This window comes from Biomphalaria glabrata, chromosome 10 (assembly GCF_947242115.1).
Source record: "Biomphalaria glabrata chromosome 10, xgBioGlab47.1, whole genome shotgun sequence".
NCBI lineage: Eukaryota > Metazoa > Mollusca > Gastropoda > Planorbidae > Biomphalaria > Biomphalaria glabrata.
In genome coordinates, this window is record NC_074720.1 from 15,888,637 (window position 1) to 15,910,954 (window position 22,318).

Here is a 22,318-nt window from a genome sequence, read left to right on the forward strand (position 1 = left end):
ATTTTTTAAACTAAAGTAAATGATCATTGTTATTCTTAACACTCTTGAAGTAAGAGTTAATGCTACACATGAGCACAATTTCTTGCAGGTCTTTTTTTATTTTTTGTTCCCAAAAGAGCATGCATTTAGAAGGACTTGTATGGAAATCTAGTAAAACATTATTGTCTATTCAATTAAATTTTTACACCAAGTATAAGTAAATAGTTACATTTTTAATATCTGCTTTTAAAATGGGACAGACATTCTAATGGACACATGACTTTCATCACAATGATACTTTTAAGTTGTACACATGAACATATTTGGTAGCTAACACTGGGTCAAAATATATTCATTGATCAGTACAGAAGTATTTAAATTTCTATGTGTTGTATTGCACTGACAATTAAGCTTTAGTTGATAGGTACATTTTGTTGGTTGACACCAATGTATTCTGGTCTGAGGTTAAATTAAAAAATGAGTTGTCTCCCTGTCTCAGCTGCTTTCTGCAACCTGGCGTACACAGGTTATAGAACCTGAAAATAAACATTTCTCTTATCAATGCAAGTTTCCTATATAACAGACAGTGAGTCTACTTATAAATGTGATAGTATTTTAGTACACCAAGTTGTCACGAGTCGAGTCTGTGACCTATTTCGACCAGTTTCTAGAAGCGAGTTCAAACCAGTGCAAGTGTCCAGCGTAAACAAGTTAATTTTAGATATCCAATCAAAGAAAGAGGTTAAGGAAAAAAATAGCACACGTCAGCTTCTAGAAGGTCAAAGTTACTAAAATAATTAGGGGAGAAGTTTCCATGATTCTGGAACGTATGATCAAAGAAAGTATAAATTAGGGGAAAGTCAGTTAGACGGGGGGGTCCTCGCATAGTAGTAGTTCTTGTAGAGCGATGGTCCTCGCATAGTAGTAGTTCTTGTAGAGCGATGGTCCTCGCTCAGTCCTCGATTAGTAATGGTTATAAGTTTTGTGATATTAGCGGATCCATTAGTTTGAGTTTTATTAGTTGAAGTGGAAGTTATACTAAGTGAAGTTTCATGTATCATTTAAGTTTTATTTATGAAGTATCAAGTCAAGTTGTTATTGAATTGAGAAGTTAATTTGATGTGAAAGTTGAAGAAGTATTATTAAAGAAGTTTAAGAAAATACAGAAATATGTTTCTTTCTTCATTTCATTGAATTGTCAAGTTTGATAATATAATCCCCGGCAAGTGTGATCGTCACACAAGTACACTGACTGAAAAACCAAAATAAAATATCTAGTCAAAGAACACTCATTGGTGACAGAATGCCCAGATAATGCTTCTCAGTCTCAACATTCTGTCAAGGTGGAAACGTTTATTTGAGGAGACAAATAAGCCAAGAGTGAAACAAAACTCCCAATGAAGTTCTTATTAGAACCAGAGTTCATTTCACTGGCAGGGATGCCCCAACAGGTTGTCACAATCCACATGGGGTCGTTTTAATGGTAGATCTCCATACATCAGATGTGGTATAGAGAATGAAAACAGAAGTTTCTCCCCTGGGTTGCTCAGTCTATACCCTCTTACCTGAGGGTCTTATGATAAGAACTCCTGTACCCATTCAGAGAGCAAGATTTCTTTTATTCAGGTCGATGGACCTAGGAGTTCAATTCTAATGACAATCACAAATCTGGTGTCAGAATGTTAAAGCACAAAGCCTTACCATCTCCCCCATTGTTTACTTATCATTTGTTTCTACGACACTTATCTTATGTTACCTTCGACACATTGTTTACTTATCATTTGTTTCTACGACACTTATCTTATGTTACCTTCGACACATTGTACTCTTCCAATTGATGACTGCATCTTTGAGTGTGGGGGATGTAAAGAATTCAGACTGTCCAGTCAAATAGCGCACAATAAGACAGATGGAGATGAGGATCACTGAGACCACTAGAAGCAACCAGAGCATTTGTTGCCTGAGGAATGAAATATAGTCATCTACAACAGGGCTGGCTGCAATAGCAGACCAAGAAGAGATGCATGTGGCATTTGTGGGAAATTGATAATTCTATTAGTTTTTAATCACAAAACAAAACAGGAATCAATTTTTAAAAAATAACCAATTAGATATTGGTAATTAATTAATTATTATTATAATTCCTCATTTAGCTTGCAAATTCTATCAATTTTACTAGAAACTCGACTAAAATATCATGATGTGGAGTTTCAATATCTTTTCTAGTTTACGAGATCTAAACGGGACGGATGGACAGACAGACCACACAAAACTAATAGCGGATATTCCACTTTAGTGGGCCGCTAAAAATATTTCATATCACACAAATGTATTATTGTTGGGCCTACTCTATATATATTAAATTTTAATTACATGATCGATTTTTTAAAAATCTACCATTCACTAGTTATTAAGAGCACTCACAACCATTAAACGTATTGTAGATATTCTTACGTACGCACTATTTTTCCATTGCTCCTCACAACAAGTAAACGTATTGTAGATATTCTTAAGTACGCACTATTTTTCCATTGTCCTCACAAGTAAACGTATTGTAGATATTCTTACGTACGCACTATTTTTCCATTGTCCTCACAACCACTAAACGTATTGTAGATATTCTTACGTACGCACTATTTTTCCATTGTCCTCACAACCACTAAACGTATTGTAGATATTCTTACGTACGCACTATTTTTCCATTGCTCCTCACAACAAGTAAACGTATTGTAGATATTCTTACGTACGCACTATTTTTCCATTGTCCTCACAACCACTAAACGTATTGTAGATATTCTTACGTACGCACTATTTTTCCATTGTCCTCACAACCACTAAACGTATTGTAGATATTCTTACGTACGCACTATTTTTCCATTGTCCTCACAACCACTAAACGTATTGTAGATATTCGTACGTACGCACTATTTTTCCATTGCTCCTCACAACAAGTAAACGTATTGTAGATATTCTTACGTACGCACTATTTTTCCATTGTCCTCACAACCACTAAACGTATTGTAGATATTCTTACGTACGCACTATTTTTCCATTGTCCTCACAACCACTAAACGTATTGTAGATATTCTTACGTACGCACTATTTTTCCATTGCTCCTCACAACCACTAAACGTATTGTAGATATTCTTACGTACGCACTATTCTTCCATTGCTCCTCACAACAAGTAAACGTCTGGTTTCTCTCACAGCACTCTGTCCGCACTGGGTCATCACAGTTGTAATGGTTGCCTTCTCTGTTGCCAATCTCCTCTCTCTTTGTACAGACTTTACCCCCTGTGAAAGCGAACAGTAAACAATGTTTAGTTGTTATTTTGTATATGCGATAAACTGTTGTTAAGCTTACTTATCAGAGTTGACTGCTTGGGGGAAAATAACATTTCCTCGCACAAGAGATGAGAATCTCCCCTGTTCTCCCTCAGTATATTCGCCACCTCAAGACAACGTTGTTTTGTATTGACTTTAGCTTGTTGGCCGAAGAATGATGAATGCGTATCCTCTGTTCAGTCTATTGCCAACTTGATCAGTCACGGAAAATATTGGTCCACACCCCTCCATGGTGTAGTGCAGTGCTCTTCAACGGGGGCGCTCCCGCCCCTTGGGGGGGGGGCGTTTTAGTGAAATTGGAGGGCGCTGGGAGCCAAAGAAAGGCGCTGGGCACAATAGGGGCGGTAAGGGGGCGTTGGGCATACGGGGTGAAATAAGAAACTAAATGTGCACAGAAACAAAACAAATTTTAAAAAATCTACAAAATTAAAGCTGGCAAACTAAACATACACATATTATAGTTAGCTTGCTTCTAGTTTAAGAACAGAAACAACGTTAGAAATGGAGTTCGGGAATCCCGTTTTCTATTTTTAATTTTTTTTCTCCGTTGCTGTAATTGGAGGGTATCTTATTTATGATTTGATAAACAAAATAGGTAATACGCCTTTTAGATTATAGTGTTTTTTTTTATCTACAATATGTTAATATGTTGATATGTAAAAGTTAATTTAAAAAAAAACAAAACGTTAAAGCTAACATTCAAATAGAAAAATTTAAACGTTTCTTAAACAAAAAACATTGACAAAGTGTTGTTACAAAAATTCCTTGGTATATGTCACAAGACGCTAGCAGTGTGCTGGCGCCTCCTGCAACTGGTCGTTGTCTAGGGTGATTCTGGAGGCCCGACTGTTGACGCTGGAACTTTGGTGGCTTTAGCCTTGTCGCGATTTTGGTGTTATAACTAACATATATATGAGATATGCAACTCAACACCGGAATGTAGTTAGAGACTACAACTCTAAACTGTAACTTTATTTTAAACACAACACATAAACTTCCAAATGAAACGTTATATACAGGTACATCAACTACTAAAACTAAACTCAGATCTCTAATGACTATGTCTCTAGTCACGAAGTCCTTCTGCTATAGTTTTCTCGTACCAGATTAGGAAACTAGCAGGAGCGGGAAATACAAGCGTCCGCTCTACAAGACCCACGCCAACTAACTCCCTCCTTTTCAGAGCAAAAAGAACTCCCACGTGGACTACACAGTGGTTACGTCCCCTTGCATCATCAGTGACGCCTAACCTCAGTGGTTACGTCTACATGCATCATCAGTATCTGACCAGTGATGACCACTGCCCCTTTCCCTAGATTTCCCAGATCACCCCGCCCTCGTTGTAGCCTAGGTACTCTGGTCCCGTGACAACAAAATAAACATTAAAGCACACAAAAAATACTTATTTCCCCTTACAATAATAAAACAAATCTAATTAAAATATATTAAAACATAAATAATGACATTAGATCTAAAATATAAATAACAGGAATCGACTTAAAACTTTACACATTAACTAAGGGTCAGCTAGGTTAACATTCCTTAGCTAGGCCCGTAGTGGGTTACGGTTGTTCTGTTACACACACACAAACGGTTGTGGGCTCACAGCCATTTGTGACACACCCCCCAACTCAAGCAGAACAACACGGTTAATAGGGTCATTTTGGTTACTGTTGGAAATGGTAAGAAAAAACACATAAATTCTTACTCTAACAACTCTACAACTAGAAGAGAATTGAGGAAGAAACAAGACTTCTTAGGTATTCAATCGTCTACCCATTGGTAGAAAAGTAAAAATTTAAAAAATTGCTACAATGTAATACAATTTATTCTAATCACCCATTGAGGTCACACACACACACACATACACACAAGTGAACAAAGAAGTACCGTAGTAATTCAGTTAAACGAACCCAATGGATACAATGCAATGAATAGTATATAAATACTCAGCTATGTAAAGAAGAAACAAATAGATACATAGTAGTAAGACATCTGGTATTCATTTCGATACCCGGAGTATCTGAATATGTAGTCTCCTTTTAACAAGTAAATAATAGGTATAAATACAAGCAGTTTTAACATACATGAGTATAGTGTATAGAACTAAACTAGATATGTAGATATACGAAAATCAAAATTAAGATACTTAATCTAATACAACTCTGAAAAGATATGACAATAAGCACGAAAGGCTGCATACAAAAATAAAAATGAGAATTTGAATCAAATCTACTTAAGCTGAAATAGAATAAATGATAATAAAATAATAAAAATGAAGTTAAGTGAATACAATAATGCAAATGTAGATTGACTGACTTGTGCACATTAGGTTCATACAGTGGCATTATCAATCATACTGTCCTGCAAGCCTGTTCTATAGGATAACGGCCCCAACAGAAACATCACGTTCCCCTGATTGGCTTTCTCCTACTTTCTCTCTATCGGTATAGAACTTAAGTAAGTTTCCATGGAGTAGTTTTGGACCCTTAGGAAATTTAATCCTATAATCATTGAGCCCAACCTTCTCAATAACTTCATATGGTCCCTTCCATCTTACTAATAACTTGTTCTGGTCGTCGGACAACAGAACGAGGACCTTTTCACCAGGGGAAAACACCCTGATTTTGGCCTTTCGGTCATAATACCGTTTGGCCCGAGCACTAGCCTTCGACAACTCTTTCATGGCGGTCTGGCAGGTGCTTTCTAATTTGTTACGGAGATCCACCACGTACTGATAAGTAGTGCGTATCTCGGGAGTTTCCTGTTCCCTCGCCCATAATTCCCGAAGAATTTGACTAGGGCCCCTAACAGTTCTCCCATACAACAATTCAAAAGGAGAAAACCCCATACTCTCTTGAGGGGCCTCCCTATATGCAAATAGGACGGCGGGGAGATACATGTCCCAATCGTGAGTTCTATCACCACACATGCGTCGAAGCATGTTCTTCACGGTCCCATCAAACCCTTTAACCCGCCCGTCACACTGGCGATGGAACGGGGTGGTAACCAATTGCCTCATCGACAACAAACGGGTAATTTCACCCACAAGTTTTGAGGTAAACTGTGCCCCTTGATCGGTGAGCATTTCCCTAGGGACTCCAACCCGGGCAAATATCTCAACCAAGGCCTCGGCCACTCGAATTGTGTCAATTGAGCGGAGTGCAACCGCCTCTGGATAGCGCGTTGCATAATCAACTAGAGTGAGGATATACCGATTTCCTCGTTCAGTGGGTGGGTCAATCGGTCCCACGATATCCACTGCAACTCTAGAAAAAGGGGTGTCAATCAAAGGCATTTGACCCAGATGAAGCTTTCCTGTTCGGCCTCTGGGAGATGTGCGTTGGCACATGTCGCAAGAGGCGCAGTAGCGTTTTACATCGGCGCTTAACCCAGGCCAGTAAAACTCTGCGGAAACTCTATCTATGGTCTTCTTAGACCCGAGATGTCCCCCAAATAAAATTTCATGCCCAACACGCATGACTTCTTCACGGTGGTCCTTCGGAACAACCAACTGAGTGGTTCTCATTCCTTTTTTATCTATAAGTTCTCTATATAAGAGACCTTCCTTATGGATAAACTTCTCAGAGCCCCATGTAGACTCTCTAGTTCTCCCAATACCTGCCCATTCTCTCTGTTGAACGAAAGTGGGATCTGACTGTTGGGAAGTTTTAAACACATCTGGAGATATACCGGTGGGTGGACAAGGTGGCGTGGCAAGTGGTTTGACAGCCGCCTTTTCCCTCCTAGCAATCCCACGGGTGATAGCTGCCCCAATTTCAACGGGCGAGCCTGGGGAATCCACCCCAGCTCCCTCTGTAAAGTGTGAGATATTGGCCCCATTGGCCTCACTCCTTTCCAATGTATCAACTACATTAGGTGAGCTTGGGCACATCATCCCAACCACCTCAGCAGAAGAAGAGATGTTGGCACTCTTGGCCGCACTCTCTTCAGATTGTGCGTCACATAAATTAGGTGAGCATGGGGGAATCACCCCATTCATCTCTGCAGAGGACGAGATCTTGGCACTTCTGGCCTCACTCTCCTCAAAAGTTACCTTAGCTGAATTCCCCCAATTAGGATTTGGCTGAAAAGGATCTGCAGCGCCAGGTATGTTTCCAACTACACAATCATATAGTGGATGATCCAACAAATGGGCCTCCACTTCCCCAGTAAAATAAGGCGAATCTATCTGCACCATGGCAGTCGCCACTTTCAACATAGTACTGTCGATGGTTTTAATCCACCTAAATCGACCAGTACGCTTAGGTGCCAGGGTAGATCGCACAACTACCACTGAGCTCCCAGTGTCGCGTAACACTTTAATAGGAGTTCCGTTCAGGAACCCATCAGCTATGGGACGTCTTCCCTCTTCTTCTCGCCAGACCACAGGTTTCCTCCCCCTTCCCTTATGGCCTGCTTTGAGTTTGAGAGCGGTCGCCCTCCCTTCCTGTACAGCACCTACCGGACTCACCATCCGAAGGTCGCATGACGTGGATTTGTGCCCTATCTTCCCACACCTATAACAAACAATTTTTGCATCCCCCTCGTTTCGCCTATTATCGTACCTGCCTGCCTGTCTATCATCTAAACCTCCCCTTGGACTAAATGTTACCCTCTTATCAGTTGCGTAATTGGCATGGGATGTGGAACGACTCCCCATGTATCCTAGACTGGATCCTTCCCCCTTGGGTTTAGATTTCGATGTTTCTAAACTCCTGGTCGCATGGGCCAGTCTATAGTTTTCGGCCAAATCTAAGGTTTGGTCCCAGGACGTGGGGTTTCTTTCCTTTAGAAATATAGTAAGCCCTTCTGATGCCCCATACAGTAGCTGAAGAAGGCCTTCGAATGTCTGTTCGGCCCCAGACATTTGCACCCATTTATTTAGGTATCCTTTGATTCTTGTCCCAAAAAGTTGATAAGTTTCTCCCCTTTCTATACGAGCAGTCCTAAATTTCCCTTTATACCCATCACTAGTGTATTCGAAGGATTTTAACAAGGCTTCCCTCAGAGATGGGTAATGTTTCGTGACCTTCACCTCGTACCTCATTGCAGTATTGAGGGCTGTGTCTGTCAATAGGGACAGCAGATAAGTGGCCCAGTCATCCTGGGACCACACAACAGTTTGTGCATGGCGTTCGAAGCGGGTGATGTAACTATCTAACTCATCCACCTGTTCGTCAAATTGTGGGAGCTGTGGGGGTTTAACAGGATTACGGGGTGTATCTAAAGAAGAGCTTGTTGACGAGTTATCACTAGTGTCCGTTTGTCTATTTAACCTAGCTAACCCTATTTCCTTCTGAGACTCTATCCTAGCTAGCTCTCTCTCAGACTCTAACCTAGCTATTTCTAAATCTTTGTCGGCCCTTTCGGATGCAATCCGTGCTAACTCTAACTCCTTTTCCCTATCTGCCTTCTGTGCTTCTCTCTCAGCCTGGCGTTCGGCCCTATCGGCCTCAAGTAACTCTAGCTCTAACTTCCTCTCATTCTGAGCAAACGAGAGAATGTCCGACTCAGGGACACCGATACTCCTACCTAGCGAAATGAACTCTTGGAGGTCTCTTACCTTAGCCATTACAGAATTGAAAGTATAAAAGGTTTTATTCTAAAGGGAGGTAGAAGCTACAGAAAATTAGAACTATGAGAGTATTCTAAAGACAGTTTGCATACAGCGGAAAATGAACTAATTTATAAGAATTCACAACTACATAAATAGCCCAATAGGAAAAGATATCTGACTAGAGAGTAAAGATAGTGACTAGACAAATCAAGGTCTAGATTAAAATTAGCAGCCTTAAAATAAACACTGTAAACTATAGATTAACATTAAACTCCCACTAGCAAGGACAGTATGGCGACAATAAGTTACCCACTGAATAAAAAAAATTATATAGTGCAAAAAGTCAGCCTACCTTAAAGCATGGAATTTTAGTTAAACAAACACAGCAGCTGAAGATCCAGTCTCTTGCGCTGATCCGTCGACGAAACTTGTTTTTGAAATGTTTGATTAATTTGATTTTGTATTTAAAAAAATGAAATACAGTGGCATAAAATTAACTTAAAGTCAATGTCACCACCACTGTAAGTAAATTATATCCATACGATTCACAACAACACATCAGCAGTATCGACAGCACAATCTGGACTCGATTCTAGTACAGTAAAGTCAAAGTAAAGTCCTAGACCTTACGGGTGTAGACTTAGACTCAGGCTCTGGAGATGTAGACTAGACTGTAGTGGTTTCTCGGCTTGAGGTCTATAGTAAAGTCCTAGACCTTACGGGTGTAGACTTAGACTTAAACTCTGGCGATGTAGGCTAGACTGTAGTTGAATAGTAGGCTATCAAGTCAGTTACATTTGACTGGTTCCACTGGATTCTAGTATAATGGCTCTGCCCCCAGCGACGATTGTGGCTAAAGTATCCGAAAAAAAAAATCAGCAACAGTTCCAAACATACAGCAGTTGATCAATCAAGGACGAGCCGTCCACTTTAGTTGATAAATCAAGGACGAGCCGTCCACTTTAGTTCCAAACGTACAGCAGTTGATCAATTCCGGACGAGCCGTCCACTTTAGTTGTCACAAGACGCTAGCAGTGTGCTGGCGCCTCCTGCAACTGGTCGTTGTCTAGGGTGATTCTGGAGGCCCGACTGTTGACGCTGGAACTTTGGTGGCTTTAGCCTTGTCGCGATTTTGGTGTTATAACTAACATATATATGAGATATGCAACTCAACACCGGAATGTAGTTAGAGACTACAACTCTAAACTGTAACTTTATTTTAAACACAACACATAAACTTCCAAATGAAACGTTATATACAGGTACATCAACTACTAAAACTAAACTCAGATCTCTAATGACTATGTCTCTAGTCACGAAGTCCTTCTGCTATAGTTTTCTCGTACCAGATTAGGAAACTAGCAGGAGCGGGAAATACAACCGTCCGCTCTACAAGACCCACGCCAACTAACTCCCTCCTTTTCAGAGCAAAAAGAACTCCCACGTGGACTACACAGTGGTTACGTCCCCTTGCATCATCAGTGACGCCTAACCTCAGTGGTTACGTCTACATGCATCATCAGTATCTGACCAGTGATGACCACTGCCCCTTTCCCTAGATTTCCCAGATCACCCCGCCCTCGTTGTAGCCTAGGTACTCTGGTCCCGTGACAACAAAATAAACATTAAAGCACACAAAAAATACTTATTTCCCCTTCCAATAATAAAACAAATCTAATTAAAATATATTAAAACATAAATAATGACATTAGATCTAAAATATAAATAACAGAAATCAACTTAAAACTTTACACATTAACTAAGAGTCAGCTAGGTTAACATTCCTTAGCTAGGCCCGTAGTGGGTTACGGTTGTTCTGTTACACACACACAAACGGTTGTGGGCTCACAGCCATTTGTGACAGTATATAAAGGAATATTTACAAGAGTTTTAGTGACTTACCACTACATAAAAAGTATTCCAATGTTCTACTTTGAATGACGGCATTTTCAGATGTGGTTATGATACTAAGTTGGCTTCACGAACATTTAGCAATATCCAAAAATAATTTAAGAATATTCATGAACAATTATACAAATCTACTATCAAACAATATTTAAAACAAAAAAAAGCCGGCAAAGCAGGGTATGTTCTAGTGGTCTCTTAGAAAAATGCATAGCTTTTTTTTAAAAAAAAAGTCTTATGATATTGTTTGAAAACTGATTGAAACTAAAATTAAAATCTTTCAAAACTTATCTGTTGCACAAAAAGATTTTTTTCGTTAGTGATTAAATATCATTTCAAAGTTGTCTAGTTATGTAGCTTATGACAACATATAGGGAACCATCAGTGGTTGGACGCTACAATGGCTTTATAAGTAATATAGAATAAAGAACAGATCTATTCACTATTCACCTTGTGAGTTATGATACACAGGTAGTGATGGGAACTAAACTAATTTTTTTAGTTAAACTAAAACTAAGTTTGAACTAAAAAAAAGTAATTAAACTTTTAGTTAATCACAAATTGAAAAAATTAGTTAAACTAAACTAAGAAATTTTAGTTAAACTTTTACAAACTATTTTGACCTTTTTTAAGGACGAAACAGCCATACATGAAAAATATAAAGCACAACCAATCTCTTTAGCTAAATGTAATAAACATTTATTTGTGCACATGAAACAAGATTTAAATGTCTTTATGAGATAGATGTAGATCTTAATAGAATCACTAGAATTAGAATACTATTATAGAAAGAAATTAGAAGTAATTGTCCAAGTTCTAATATAAGTTACCTTTAGAAGTAATGATAAAACTGCACTCTAACTAACTCGACCTAGATTCTAGAATATTCTGGATCTAGATCTAATATCTTCTGCAAACGAAATTATCAGAAACATAACCTGGATCTAGAATTAAATCTAGCTACTAGACCTAGATCAAATAATTAATATTGTTGTAAACCTGGTGGTGACACAGATGGGGGTAGTGCTGTGTGTTTTTAGCCTACTCAAATCGCCACAGTCCAGCGCAGGACGAGCGGTCAACTGTGACCTGTGACAGTACACGCCAGTCCAACAACGACCTGTGTGTAAATATTACGCACGCAAGTCATGACGATTGTGATCATTCTGAGTGGTCAAGAACGTTCCATCCGATTCTAGAAGGCCAGTAGAGACAGTATATAAGAGCGAGTGTGTCAGAACGACTGGACTTCATGTTACCTCGCAATGTGACCAGTACGAGGCGAAGTTAGAGACAGACGGTGCGTGAAGTCAGGCGGAGCAAGGCTAGGTTTTGGACAGTTAGTGTGATGTTATTGCCAACTGTACAGTATTAGTAATGTATTTGAAATTAAATTGACTGATACTTTGGAGCCCTGAGTTGTGAGGTTCTTTAAGTTCGTTGTGTCGTGTGGTGCAGTTTGAAGAGAGCCTGGATAGTAGGAGAGATACGTAACACTGGAGTCTGAAGTTGGATCGGATCTACTATGGCTCTTCTGAAACTGCTGAACGAACTTGAATTGAAAGAACTGAGACGAGAACTCCGTGATCGAGGGCTGAAGGCAATAGGAAAGAAAGAAACCTTGCAAGCACGCCTTAGAGAAGAACTAACTGAAGAAGGTGAAGATCCAGACACCTACCTGTTCGAGTTAGAACCCGATGTAGTGCAGCTGCTGATCACCTTTCAACAACAGATGCTGGCTGACTTTCAGAATGTGTGGAAGGGTGACTTACAGAAAGATACCTGTGCCAGAGTAGAACAGATGTACACTTCAGTGAAAGAAGTGACGAGCCCCGAGCTGAACGCTTTGAACGAGGGGGTAGAAACCCCGTGCTACGAAATACTCACATACGATGGCCATGCTAGTGAAGATGGTGCTTCCTGTGACTCTAATAGCAAGCCGTACGAAAGTAGCTCCCATGAGAAGAAATGTGATGATTGCTGCGATATCCTCAGCGAGTACAAACCTGATGAAGCTGTTAAAGAACATTTGCATGATGAAAGCTACCGGCGAGGTTTGAAACCTGCAGATGTCTGTCTAGAGGTCAAGATCAACGACATAAGCCCTGGTGATGATTACGAACACCCACCGAAACCTGATGACGCAGCAGAGACCCCCTTGCAAGTAGAAAGTAATCGAAAAGGTCTCAACCCAACAGACGATTGGTCCGCTGCTGAGACTAGTCGACCGAAGCCTGATGCGCAGCCTGATGCCGAAGAAGAGGGACCATTGCGTGTGGAGAGTTACCAACCTGCCCCACAAGCATGTCCTCCATACAAGTCTGAAGATGACGACCTGTCCCATAATTTCCCCTCCAGTGAACCGGAAACCCATCCCAAAAGTCATCGTCGAGAAAGCCATTTGAAACCACCTGTTAGGCCATTGATTTTGGTGACACCGGCCCTGGCATCCAATCCCTCCCCATGTGTAAAATGGCTGCCCGCAGTACAGAATGACAGAAGGCGACGTTTGGTGATGCAACCACGACGTCATTGCAACAAGATGAAGATCGACTGGAGGAGAAGAAAGCGACGTTGGCTGCGTTCGAGGATGGCGATGCGACCACGATGTCAGTGCAACCAGGTGAAGGTCAACTGGCAGAGAAGACGAAAGCGACAGTTGCTGAATTCAACGTGGGTGGCTTCCTCTAGCTCTAGAGGCAAGCCCACTGTCACCCCCACCGATCGACCCCCACCTGCAGCGATGAAACTACACATCCCATGTTATGAGATTGATGCTGTCCGGGACGGACAGATCTAAGGAGGGGACAGTGTTGTAAACCTGGTGGTGACACAGATGGGGGTAGTGCTGTGTGTTTTTAGCCTACTCAAATCGCCACAGTCCAGCGCAGGACGAGCGGTCAACTGTGACCTGTGACAGTACACGCCAGTCCGACAACGACCTGTGTGTAAATATTACGCACGCAAGTCATGACGATTGTGATCATTCTGAGTGGTCAAGAACGTTCCATCCGATTCTAGAAGGCCAGTAGAGACAGTATATAAGAGCGAGTGTGTCAGAACGACTGGACTTCATGTTACCTCGCAATGTGACCAGTACGAGGCGAAGTTAGAGACAGACGGTGCGTGAAGTCAGGCGGAGCAAGGCTAGGTTTTGGACAGTTAGTGTGATGTTATTGCCAACTGTACAGTATTAGTAATGTATTTGAAATTAAATTGACTGATACTTTGGAGCCCTGAGTTGTGAGGTTCTTTAAGTTCGTTGTGTCGTGTGGTGCAGTTTGAAGAGAGCCTGGATAGTAGGAGAGATACGTAACAATATTTTAATCAAAAAATAATCTAAGAAATACTAGTTAGGCCTACTACTACTACTACTACTATATTAGTAGCATATTAGTTGAAACATTGTTATTTTCATAAACTTCAGCTATTTTTTAACGTTATATATTTCATATTCCGGTTATTGTGTTGGATACATGATGTATTATTATGTTATTAAAAGTTCTATCATTTTTTAAGAAATTCACAAAATGTTACATTAAAGTTTCAAAAATGCGTTGACGAAACAGATCTAGATCTATTTTATTACTTAGAAACCAAATTTAACAATGAAAGGGCGGGGTAAGACACATTTGACCTGTGTAACTGTAAGAGTAGATCTCGATTTATCCTTGACTATCAGATGTGTTATTTGTTCGCTAAACAACTGAAGCCTATTACGCACAAGGAAAACACATGGCAGTCTTTTTATCTTTTATAACAACTAGTCGACATATCGACTACACACTAGCCCTAGAGCTATCTGACCAATACACACTGGTCTGCTGTCCAACTTTTAGTGTTCTACTCAAGTTCAAGTTTGTTTACTTTTGGGCAGAGAGGAAAAGGGGGGGGGGGGATGAAAGTGTTACTTTTTTTTTCTAGGACTGGTTACCCGAACGCTAAGAACTGTAAGTGTAGTCATTCATTGTAGATCAAGAAATCTTGATCTCAGTATGGCAGATTATAGGCCAACGCTTCGGTACCTTCTATCAAAGATTTAACTATTTGTTTTAGTTGAAACTATTAAAAAATGTATCTCTAGATTCTCCTGTTATTAACAAATTATAGTTTAGCGCTAATGAGTAAATTGAAACCACTAAATATTGACTTAAAACGCTTCAGATTCCCACTACAAACTAACTAAAACTAAGCACGGTGCGCGTTGTATACACACAACCACGTGACTAGGGAGGAATACGAATAGTAGAATCTCTAACTAATAGTTCTAGTCTAGTCTAATAAAGTAAAGTAATATAGATTTCAATTAATAGATCTATATTATTGACTTATAATTTTAAATTTACATCTAGATCTAAGACTAGGCTAAGAGTTAGACTCTACTTAAGACTAAGAGACTAAAATAATTAAATATAGACTATTATGCCTATAGATCTAATAGTAGTAATAGACTAATTCTAATACTAATAGACTAGACGTCACTAGACTCTAGCTAGATCTATCTACTAGTAAAAAGTTTTAAAATAAAATAGAGTCGACATTTCTTTTAGATCTATAGTAAAGCAAAATTCTTTGTCTGCAGCTATACAGGAACACACTGGTGTTTAAAAAAAAAGCAACAAAATGTAGATCAATAGAAGCAAGGAATTATCAGGGTTTATCAAGCAGCGAAACTTGCTAGAAATATAATGAACACGTTTATTTTTCTCGCCTTTCAAATACATTGGGGAATAGCGACCATTATAGGGTAAAGGTCAAAAGGCTTTCTAGTGAGCTGTGCACCCTCTAGTTATTTCTCCTCTATATTATTTATTACATATATTCTCCAAATTAGATAGATCTAAATATTTATTGGTATGTCTGTTAAAAAAGTTTGTAAAATTTGTAATTAAACTTTTTAGTTTGTAACTAAAAAAAATTAATTAAACTAGGATTTTAACTAAACTTTTTTTTTTAAATTAAACTTTGGCCTTAACTAATTTTTTTTAGTTAAACTAAAAGTTAGCAACTTTTTAGTTAACTTTTGCCCATCACTATACACAGGCAACATCTAGTTAAAATTACAAAAATAAGCTCATCTATCAATAGTTTTGTGAAACAAATGATAAGCAACATGTTAAACTCTTATTGTAAACTGAGGTTCGCGGGATTTTGAAAGGGAGTTTTTAGTGCTTGTTTTGCTAAGCTCTTAAATACAATTTAATTATTTTTTTTGAGAAACAGGAAGCTTTTACGGTTGACGATGACTTAAAGTAGGCTAAAAAAAAAAGTTTTACATGGTAGGCATCTAACACAAATGAATGAAACCAAGCTCCGACTGCAACGGAAGAAATCGACTTTCAATCATTGATTATATCATTTTCTCTTTTATCGAGATATGAAATCTATTTTAAAGGGCTTTACAATGTCACATAACTTTTTTGTTGACAAATGAATTACTGTTTATATTAAACATTAAAACTAAGTTTAGAATCAAACCTAAAAAAAAGTAGGCCCTAAAATTCAGTAATTTAAAAAGGAACTAAGCTTAGGATTTGAAAGAAAGTCATGACAATGAGATTAATTTTTGTAATTAATCACTGCTAATTATTTGACATTATGATTATAATTATGAACACGCAAACCCAGTTGCGACCTGCATATTTTCCCGAATTTCGTGCAGACAAAGAATTGGCCCGCTGGCGGTCTATTTAAGCTCTTTACGTCTTTCGGCACCTGTCTTCAATAATGGCTTATCTTTAAGTCTCAAATGTTTGTCCCGCAGCTTTTGTGAGAGATCTCCAACTGTCTCTCTCAGAGGCCATCTGCTACCAGGTACTTTCCTCTATGCCAGTGGCTTCTGAGTTTATCTTTATAGCTTTTATGAGGGGCACCTCTGTAACGTCGTCCTCCTCTAAGCTCGCCAATGAAGATCGCCTTTGGCATGCGGTTTTCCATGCGGGATAAGAGTTATTGACAGCATAAAAATTAATAAAAAGATGACATTTTGTTCAGATTTTCCTTCTTACGCTTCATTATAAGTGTTTTTCTTACAGGTGGCTCTGGCGGATTTTTTAAAGGAAAAAATGCGAAAAGGGGGCGGTAGGCCAAAAAAAGGTTGAAGACCAACTGGTGTAGAGGTTAATCCTCAGAGGTGACAAGGTCAGTGACGCAAAGCAAGTAATAGTGATCTTAACGAAGCTAAATGAATGCTTCTCCCATCATAACAGATTTTTATAGTCACAAAAGAAAGTGTTCTATGACATGATGAGCCATAGATCTAATCGTTCTACGACTGAAAGCAGCTAGAAACAAAAGAACAACTGAAAGCAGCTAGAAACAAAAGGACAACTAAAAGCAGCTAGAAACAAAAGAACAACTGAAAGCAGCTAGAAACAAAAGAATAACTGAAAGCAGCTAGAAACAAAAGAATAACTGAAAGCAGCTAGAAACAAAAGAATAACTGAAAGCAGCTAGAAACAAAAGAATAACTGAAAGCAGCTAGAAACAAAAGAATAACTGAAAGCAACTAGAAACAAAAGAACAACTGAAAGCAACTAGAAACAAAAGAACAACTGAAAGCAGCTAGAAACAAAAGGACAACTAAAAGCAGCTAGAAACAAAAGAACAACTGAAAGCAACTAGAAACAAAAGAACAACTGAAAGCAGCTAGAAACAAAAGAACAACTGAAAGCAACTAGAAACAAAAGAACAACTGAAAGCAGCTAGAAACAAAAGAACAACTGAAAGCAACTAGAAACAAAAGAACAACTGAAAGCAGCTAGAAACAAAAGAATAACTGAAAGCAACTAGAAACAAAAGAACAACTGAAAGCAACTAGAAACAAAAGAACAACTGAAAGCAGCTAGAAACAAAAGAACAACTGATAGCAGCTAGAAACAAAAGAATAACTGAAAGCAGCTAGAAACAAAAGAACAACTGAAAGCAGCTAGAAACAAAAGAACAACTGATAGCAGCTAGAAACAAAAGAACAACTGAAAGCAGCTAGAAACAAAAAGACAACTGAAAGCAGCTAAAAACAAAAGAACATCTGATAGCAGCTAGAAACAAAATGACATTTTATATGTCAATATATAAGAGCCGTTCTTCAACGAAAGCGGTTTGTTCTTTGAGCACCGTCAAATGATGTAGCGTTTACAAAATTCAGGGTCTAAGGTCACTTCCTGCAAGACGTTTGGACATTGACCTAATCACGTGCAACTTCTCAAACGACAACAACAAAACGCGGCCCCCGAAATGTCCACCCGTGGGTCATCAGTCTGGTAAGCAATTCATGTCAAAAAGCAGGTTTCAATATTTTCAGCTTGAAAATCATAAGCTATGAAGTAAAAACTGTCAACAATCTTGGTCCACTTTTATCATACACATAGGATATTGTAGGCCTACGGCTTAGTCAGCTGGCGCTTTTATTATTGGTATTATATATATTGTTAATATTCATAAATATTCAATACAACGGATTGTTCTTATCTTATATATTACAGACGTTACTTCAAAAAAAAAAAAAGAAGATAATTACGTCTTACGCATTTAATAATAATAATAATAACTTCATGTGTCAATCTAGTCATGTGTGTTAATCAATGAATTAACTTTAAAAGTCGTTGGCTTTCCTGGTTGATTCAGGCAACTCATTCCATTCTCTAATGTACTAGGGAAGAATGAGCACTGATATGGATTTGTTCCAGCGTATGAAAGAAATGTGCCTCTATCTTTGTGTCTGAGTTTTTTTTTATTAGGTTATTTTTTTTTCTCCTTGTAAGTTATATGGTTTATCATTTTATGTATTATATTCTTCTGTCCTGAAATTTCTATAAGTTTAATGATTATATTAATGGTGTTACTCTAATCAAATGTGAATATTCGTTTGTTATAAACCTCACTGCTCTGTTTTGTATTAGCTCTAGTTCCTTTATGTTTTCTTGAGTTGGTGGATCCCAAACAGGATGCATCTATATATATAATTCTCTTCTTCCCTCAACAGTTTGGACGAGAATCAAGCAGTCAAGGAAAGATCACTCTCTTATTTCTGCGGAGTCACCCCACGAAATAACAAGAGGGGTAGGGGGAGAACACTTGGGTATTCACACGTCGCTACGGATGGCTGCGCTCTGGACTGTTAAACCCTGACCGCTCCCATCCCCCTTTGTTTTTACAAACACTAAATAGCAGGCCCGGACTTTAGCATTGTGGGGCCCTATGCAAAACGGATTTCGCGGGGCCAAGTTTGGGTAGGGAAGTGGACAATAAGTGAATTTTAAGAGTTTGAATTAGAAAATAAATTCGTCTATGCACTTTATTAATTCTTTACTACGTACAGAATTACTTTACGAGCCTTGCGTGTAGCAAAGTCATACAGTATATCATAATAATTCTGTTTCCTACATAGATCCCGCTCAATAGCAAGAATTACCAAATGTTTCAATCTGTCTTTGAGAATTCTTCATTAGTTTGAGCTTCTTTCACCTCATTACACAATTACGGCTAATGCATAATGCGCGTAGGATTGGCGTTTTCGATAATGAATGACACCCCAAAATGACAATTTTGTTTTTATATATTTCCGTATATTTAAAGGACTTTTTTTTGTATATTTTGCAATTTCGGGAGATTTCCAGGAGCTCCTGGTAAATCGACAGGAGGGCGCGGGAAATATCTTTTACGTTATAAAATATGGTAAAATTTAATAATTAATAGTCTACACCTAGAATTAGCGCAGGTCCTATGAAAGATCGGGTCCTATGAAAGTGCAAGGCCCAATGCGGTCGCATAGGTTGCAGTGGCTTAAGGCGGCCCTACAAATTAGCTGCGTATGCTACGCCGCTGGTCGACTAGTTTTTCTTATTTCTGTCCCATATTTCTTTGTATATTTGTTCCATTAAAGAATTTGGTTCGGAATTTTTCAATTATTTTTTGCCCACACCTTCTTCCTAGTACAAACGACAAGTTAAACTTTTTAAAATTTTAAGTAAACAAAAGATACATTAGCAATACCTTCTTACAAAGACAAATACCTCCTTTATATGAAGATTGTTTGTCTCTTAATCACTATTCACTAGTATTCTAATATTGACCATCTAGTTGATGGTCGCCCTACTGGCAAGGTGTTTAGGGAATGGCCAATCTCTCAGCCATGAAAAAAACAAAAAAAACTTTTCCTTTGGTTAGGGACTGAGCGCCTCTAGCTCTTTGTGACAAAAGGATTTACATTATTAATAAATAACAATTACCACTGTCTAAAACTTTTGTTTTTAAATATGTCTATCTATGTACACACACAATGCATTCTTTCTTTTTAGAAACAAAAATACTTGTTTTCGGTAAATGATTAGTACCGTAGCTCACTCAACAGAAAACAGAAAACTTTTTTTGGGTGGAAATAACAAAACTGTATGCATAGTAGGCCTAATTATAAAATATGCTCAAAATAATAATCTCTCTTACTTTATATAGCCCTCCTGTTGTTGTTTTTTTACTATTAATAATATATAGTTTTAAAATTGTTTATTTTTATGGGGAGAAAAAAACGGCTTAGAAATTTAATTTTACAACAAAGCGTTTCACTTTGAGAAGATGAAAAGTATACATTGAAAAGGTTACGTTTCAGCCAAACTTTGCAGGCTTTAAGATTTCATGACATTGGATTTTTCATCTCTTTTCACGTGTTTTGCTCTAAACGTGACGGACGGACAGACAGGCAGACCACACAAAAGTAATAGCGGCTTTCCCCTTTCGGGTGCCGCTAAAAATGTAGAAATAAATTTCAAACCTGCTTCACTCAATATCATGCACAGACAACAGAAGAGAAAGCGTCTAGTAATCATTCTCCAGAATGAGGCTAAATCGCATGACGCGCGCGCTTGTCCGGTAAACGCCTTGAACAGTTTCGATCTAGTTTAGACTTGCTAAGCGTTGATAACTTTCTAGCCATGTGTGACGTAATAATTTGGTGACACCAGACTGTATACGCAGACGTGAGGTTGTGAAGGAAATGGAGGCGTTTCTCAGAGCGTTTCAAGAGCGCAAATAGTGAGGGTAATCTTTCTTTAGTGTGACAAGAAACTTGATCTGTCACCAGAGGTTTTGCAAAAAAAAAAAGCAAATTTATTAAATCGAAAATTATTTTTTTTAAGGAAAACAGCGAATACTGTTTAAAACTGTAAAATATATTAAAAATCAACATTAGATTACAAAAGTTCCTTCGGGTTCATTTAAATCAATTTGCTAAAATTAAAATTAATTAAAGCGAAGACAAAAATGTTAGTTTAATTATAAACTTTTTCTTAAATGTCTAGTTCAATTTCTTTGTATCATTAAATATTGCGTCTATTCTTTTTAGTTTGGGATAGAACATTGAAAATAGAAAAAAAAAGTCAAAACTGGTATTTCTCTCTATTACAAATCTGCAAAACCTTTGTGAAGTTTGATATGTCAGTTTATGTCAGATATAGGTTTAGTCATTTGACCTGCCCAATATGTCAGTATATATCAGATATATATAACTTGTTATTTGACCCGTTAAATGTGTCAGTTCATCTCAGGTACAGGACTTGTTATTTGACCCTTTATGTGCCTGTACATCTATGATATAGAACTTGTTATTTGACCCTTCCTGTGTCTATGAGAAAACAAAATGGCAGATACGATCAACGACTTTCTTAGTTTTTACAAAACTATCAAGAAATTGAAGTTTAACCTTTGTTAAACCATTGAATCTAAACATACTAAACACCAGCTTTCAAATTCTATCTTCAGTTGAAGTCCCATAATAACCTCATTACATCGATCTAACCGTGTCCGTCTGTTAGTGATGGGAATTGTCAATGCGTGCGTGAAGTCATCACAGCTAAACGTGATGATCACAAAAGTTGACGGAATTAGTGCCAATAGCCACTTCTTACAGTCACACACACACACACATACACACACACACATAACCTACAATTGTACGCAAACACTTGAAACGCGAACACATACCCCAAGTGCGTGCAGAAAGACATAAAGACTCCTTCTCTTCCCACCCCATGCAAGTTTTTCTTTTAGTAGTTTCCTGCGAAGATTGCACCAAGATTAAAGGTGGTGTCACTAAACTGGAGACACCCCAGTACAAAATATAAACGTAAAATATCCATTTCAAACAGACAAGAAGGGAGTTTGTAATATACACAAACTCGAAGGTGGGCTCTCTGGGTCAGTAGTACATGTATTGCGTTACACATAAACCAACACTTACATCGCATTCATCTATTGCTTAATTTCAGACAGTGGCGTAACAACTATGGAGCGAATGGGTTCATGAACAAAGGGGCCATTTAAAGAGTTTCTAAAAGGGTAGAGAGCGGCATCGTATTCTTAAACCCAAGTACCTAGCTAGGCTACGCCACTAGATCATGATAATATTAGCCTATCATTTAGAGATTTTCTTGTAGAAAAATTTGTTTTTTTTACTCTTAATAACTGGACTTTTTCTGTGTGGAAAGACATGCTCCAATTCGATTCCCAATTCAGTAATTCATCTAATTCTTTTTG

General features: G+C 38.3%; 1 protein-coding gene across 1 annotated transcript; it reads right to left on the minus strand.

The window, feature by feature from the left end:
• Positions 1-70: 70 nt before the first annotated feature.
• On the minus strand, positions 71-20,673 carry LOC106054439 (uncharacterized). Its single transcript, XM_056044586.1, has 4 exons — positions 20,559-20,673; positions 3,135-3,273; positions 1,790-1,939; positions 71-515 (listed from the first exon to the last, which is right to left on the minus strand). The coding sequence occupies exons 1-4, from the start codon at positions 20,611-20,613 to the stop codon at positions 386-388; spliced, it is 474 nt and encodes a 157-aa protein (XP_055900561.1). The 5' UTR covers positions 20,614-20,673; the 3' UTR covers positions 71-385.
• Between the last annotated feature and the right edge of the window lie 1,645 nt (positions 20,674-22,318).

Excerpts from the sequence above, each read along its gene's own strand:
- LOC106054439 (XM_056044586.1), bottom strand. The coding sequence starts at position 20,613 with ATGATTACTAGACGCTTTCTCTTCTGTTGTCTGTGCATGATATTGAGT. Across the intron at positions 1,940-3,134 it reads GAGCAATGGAAGAATAGTGC|GCAACAAATGCTCTGGTTGC; the intron begins GTACGTAAGAAT and ends TTCATTCCTCAG. Across the intron at positions 516-1,789 it reads AAGAGTACAATGTGTCGAAG|GTTCTATAACCTGTGTACGC; the intron begins GTAACATAAGAT and ends GTTTATTTTCAG.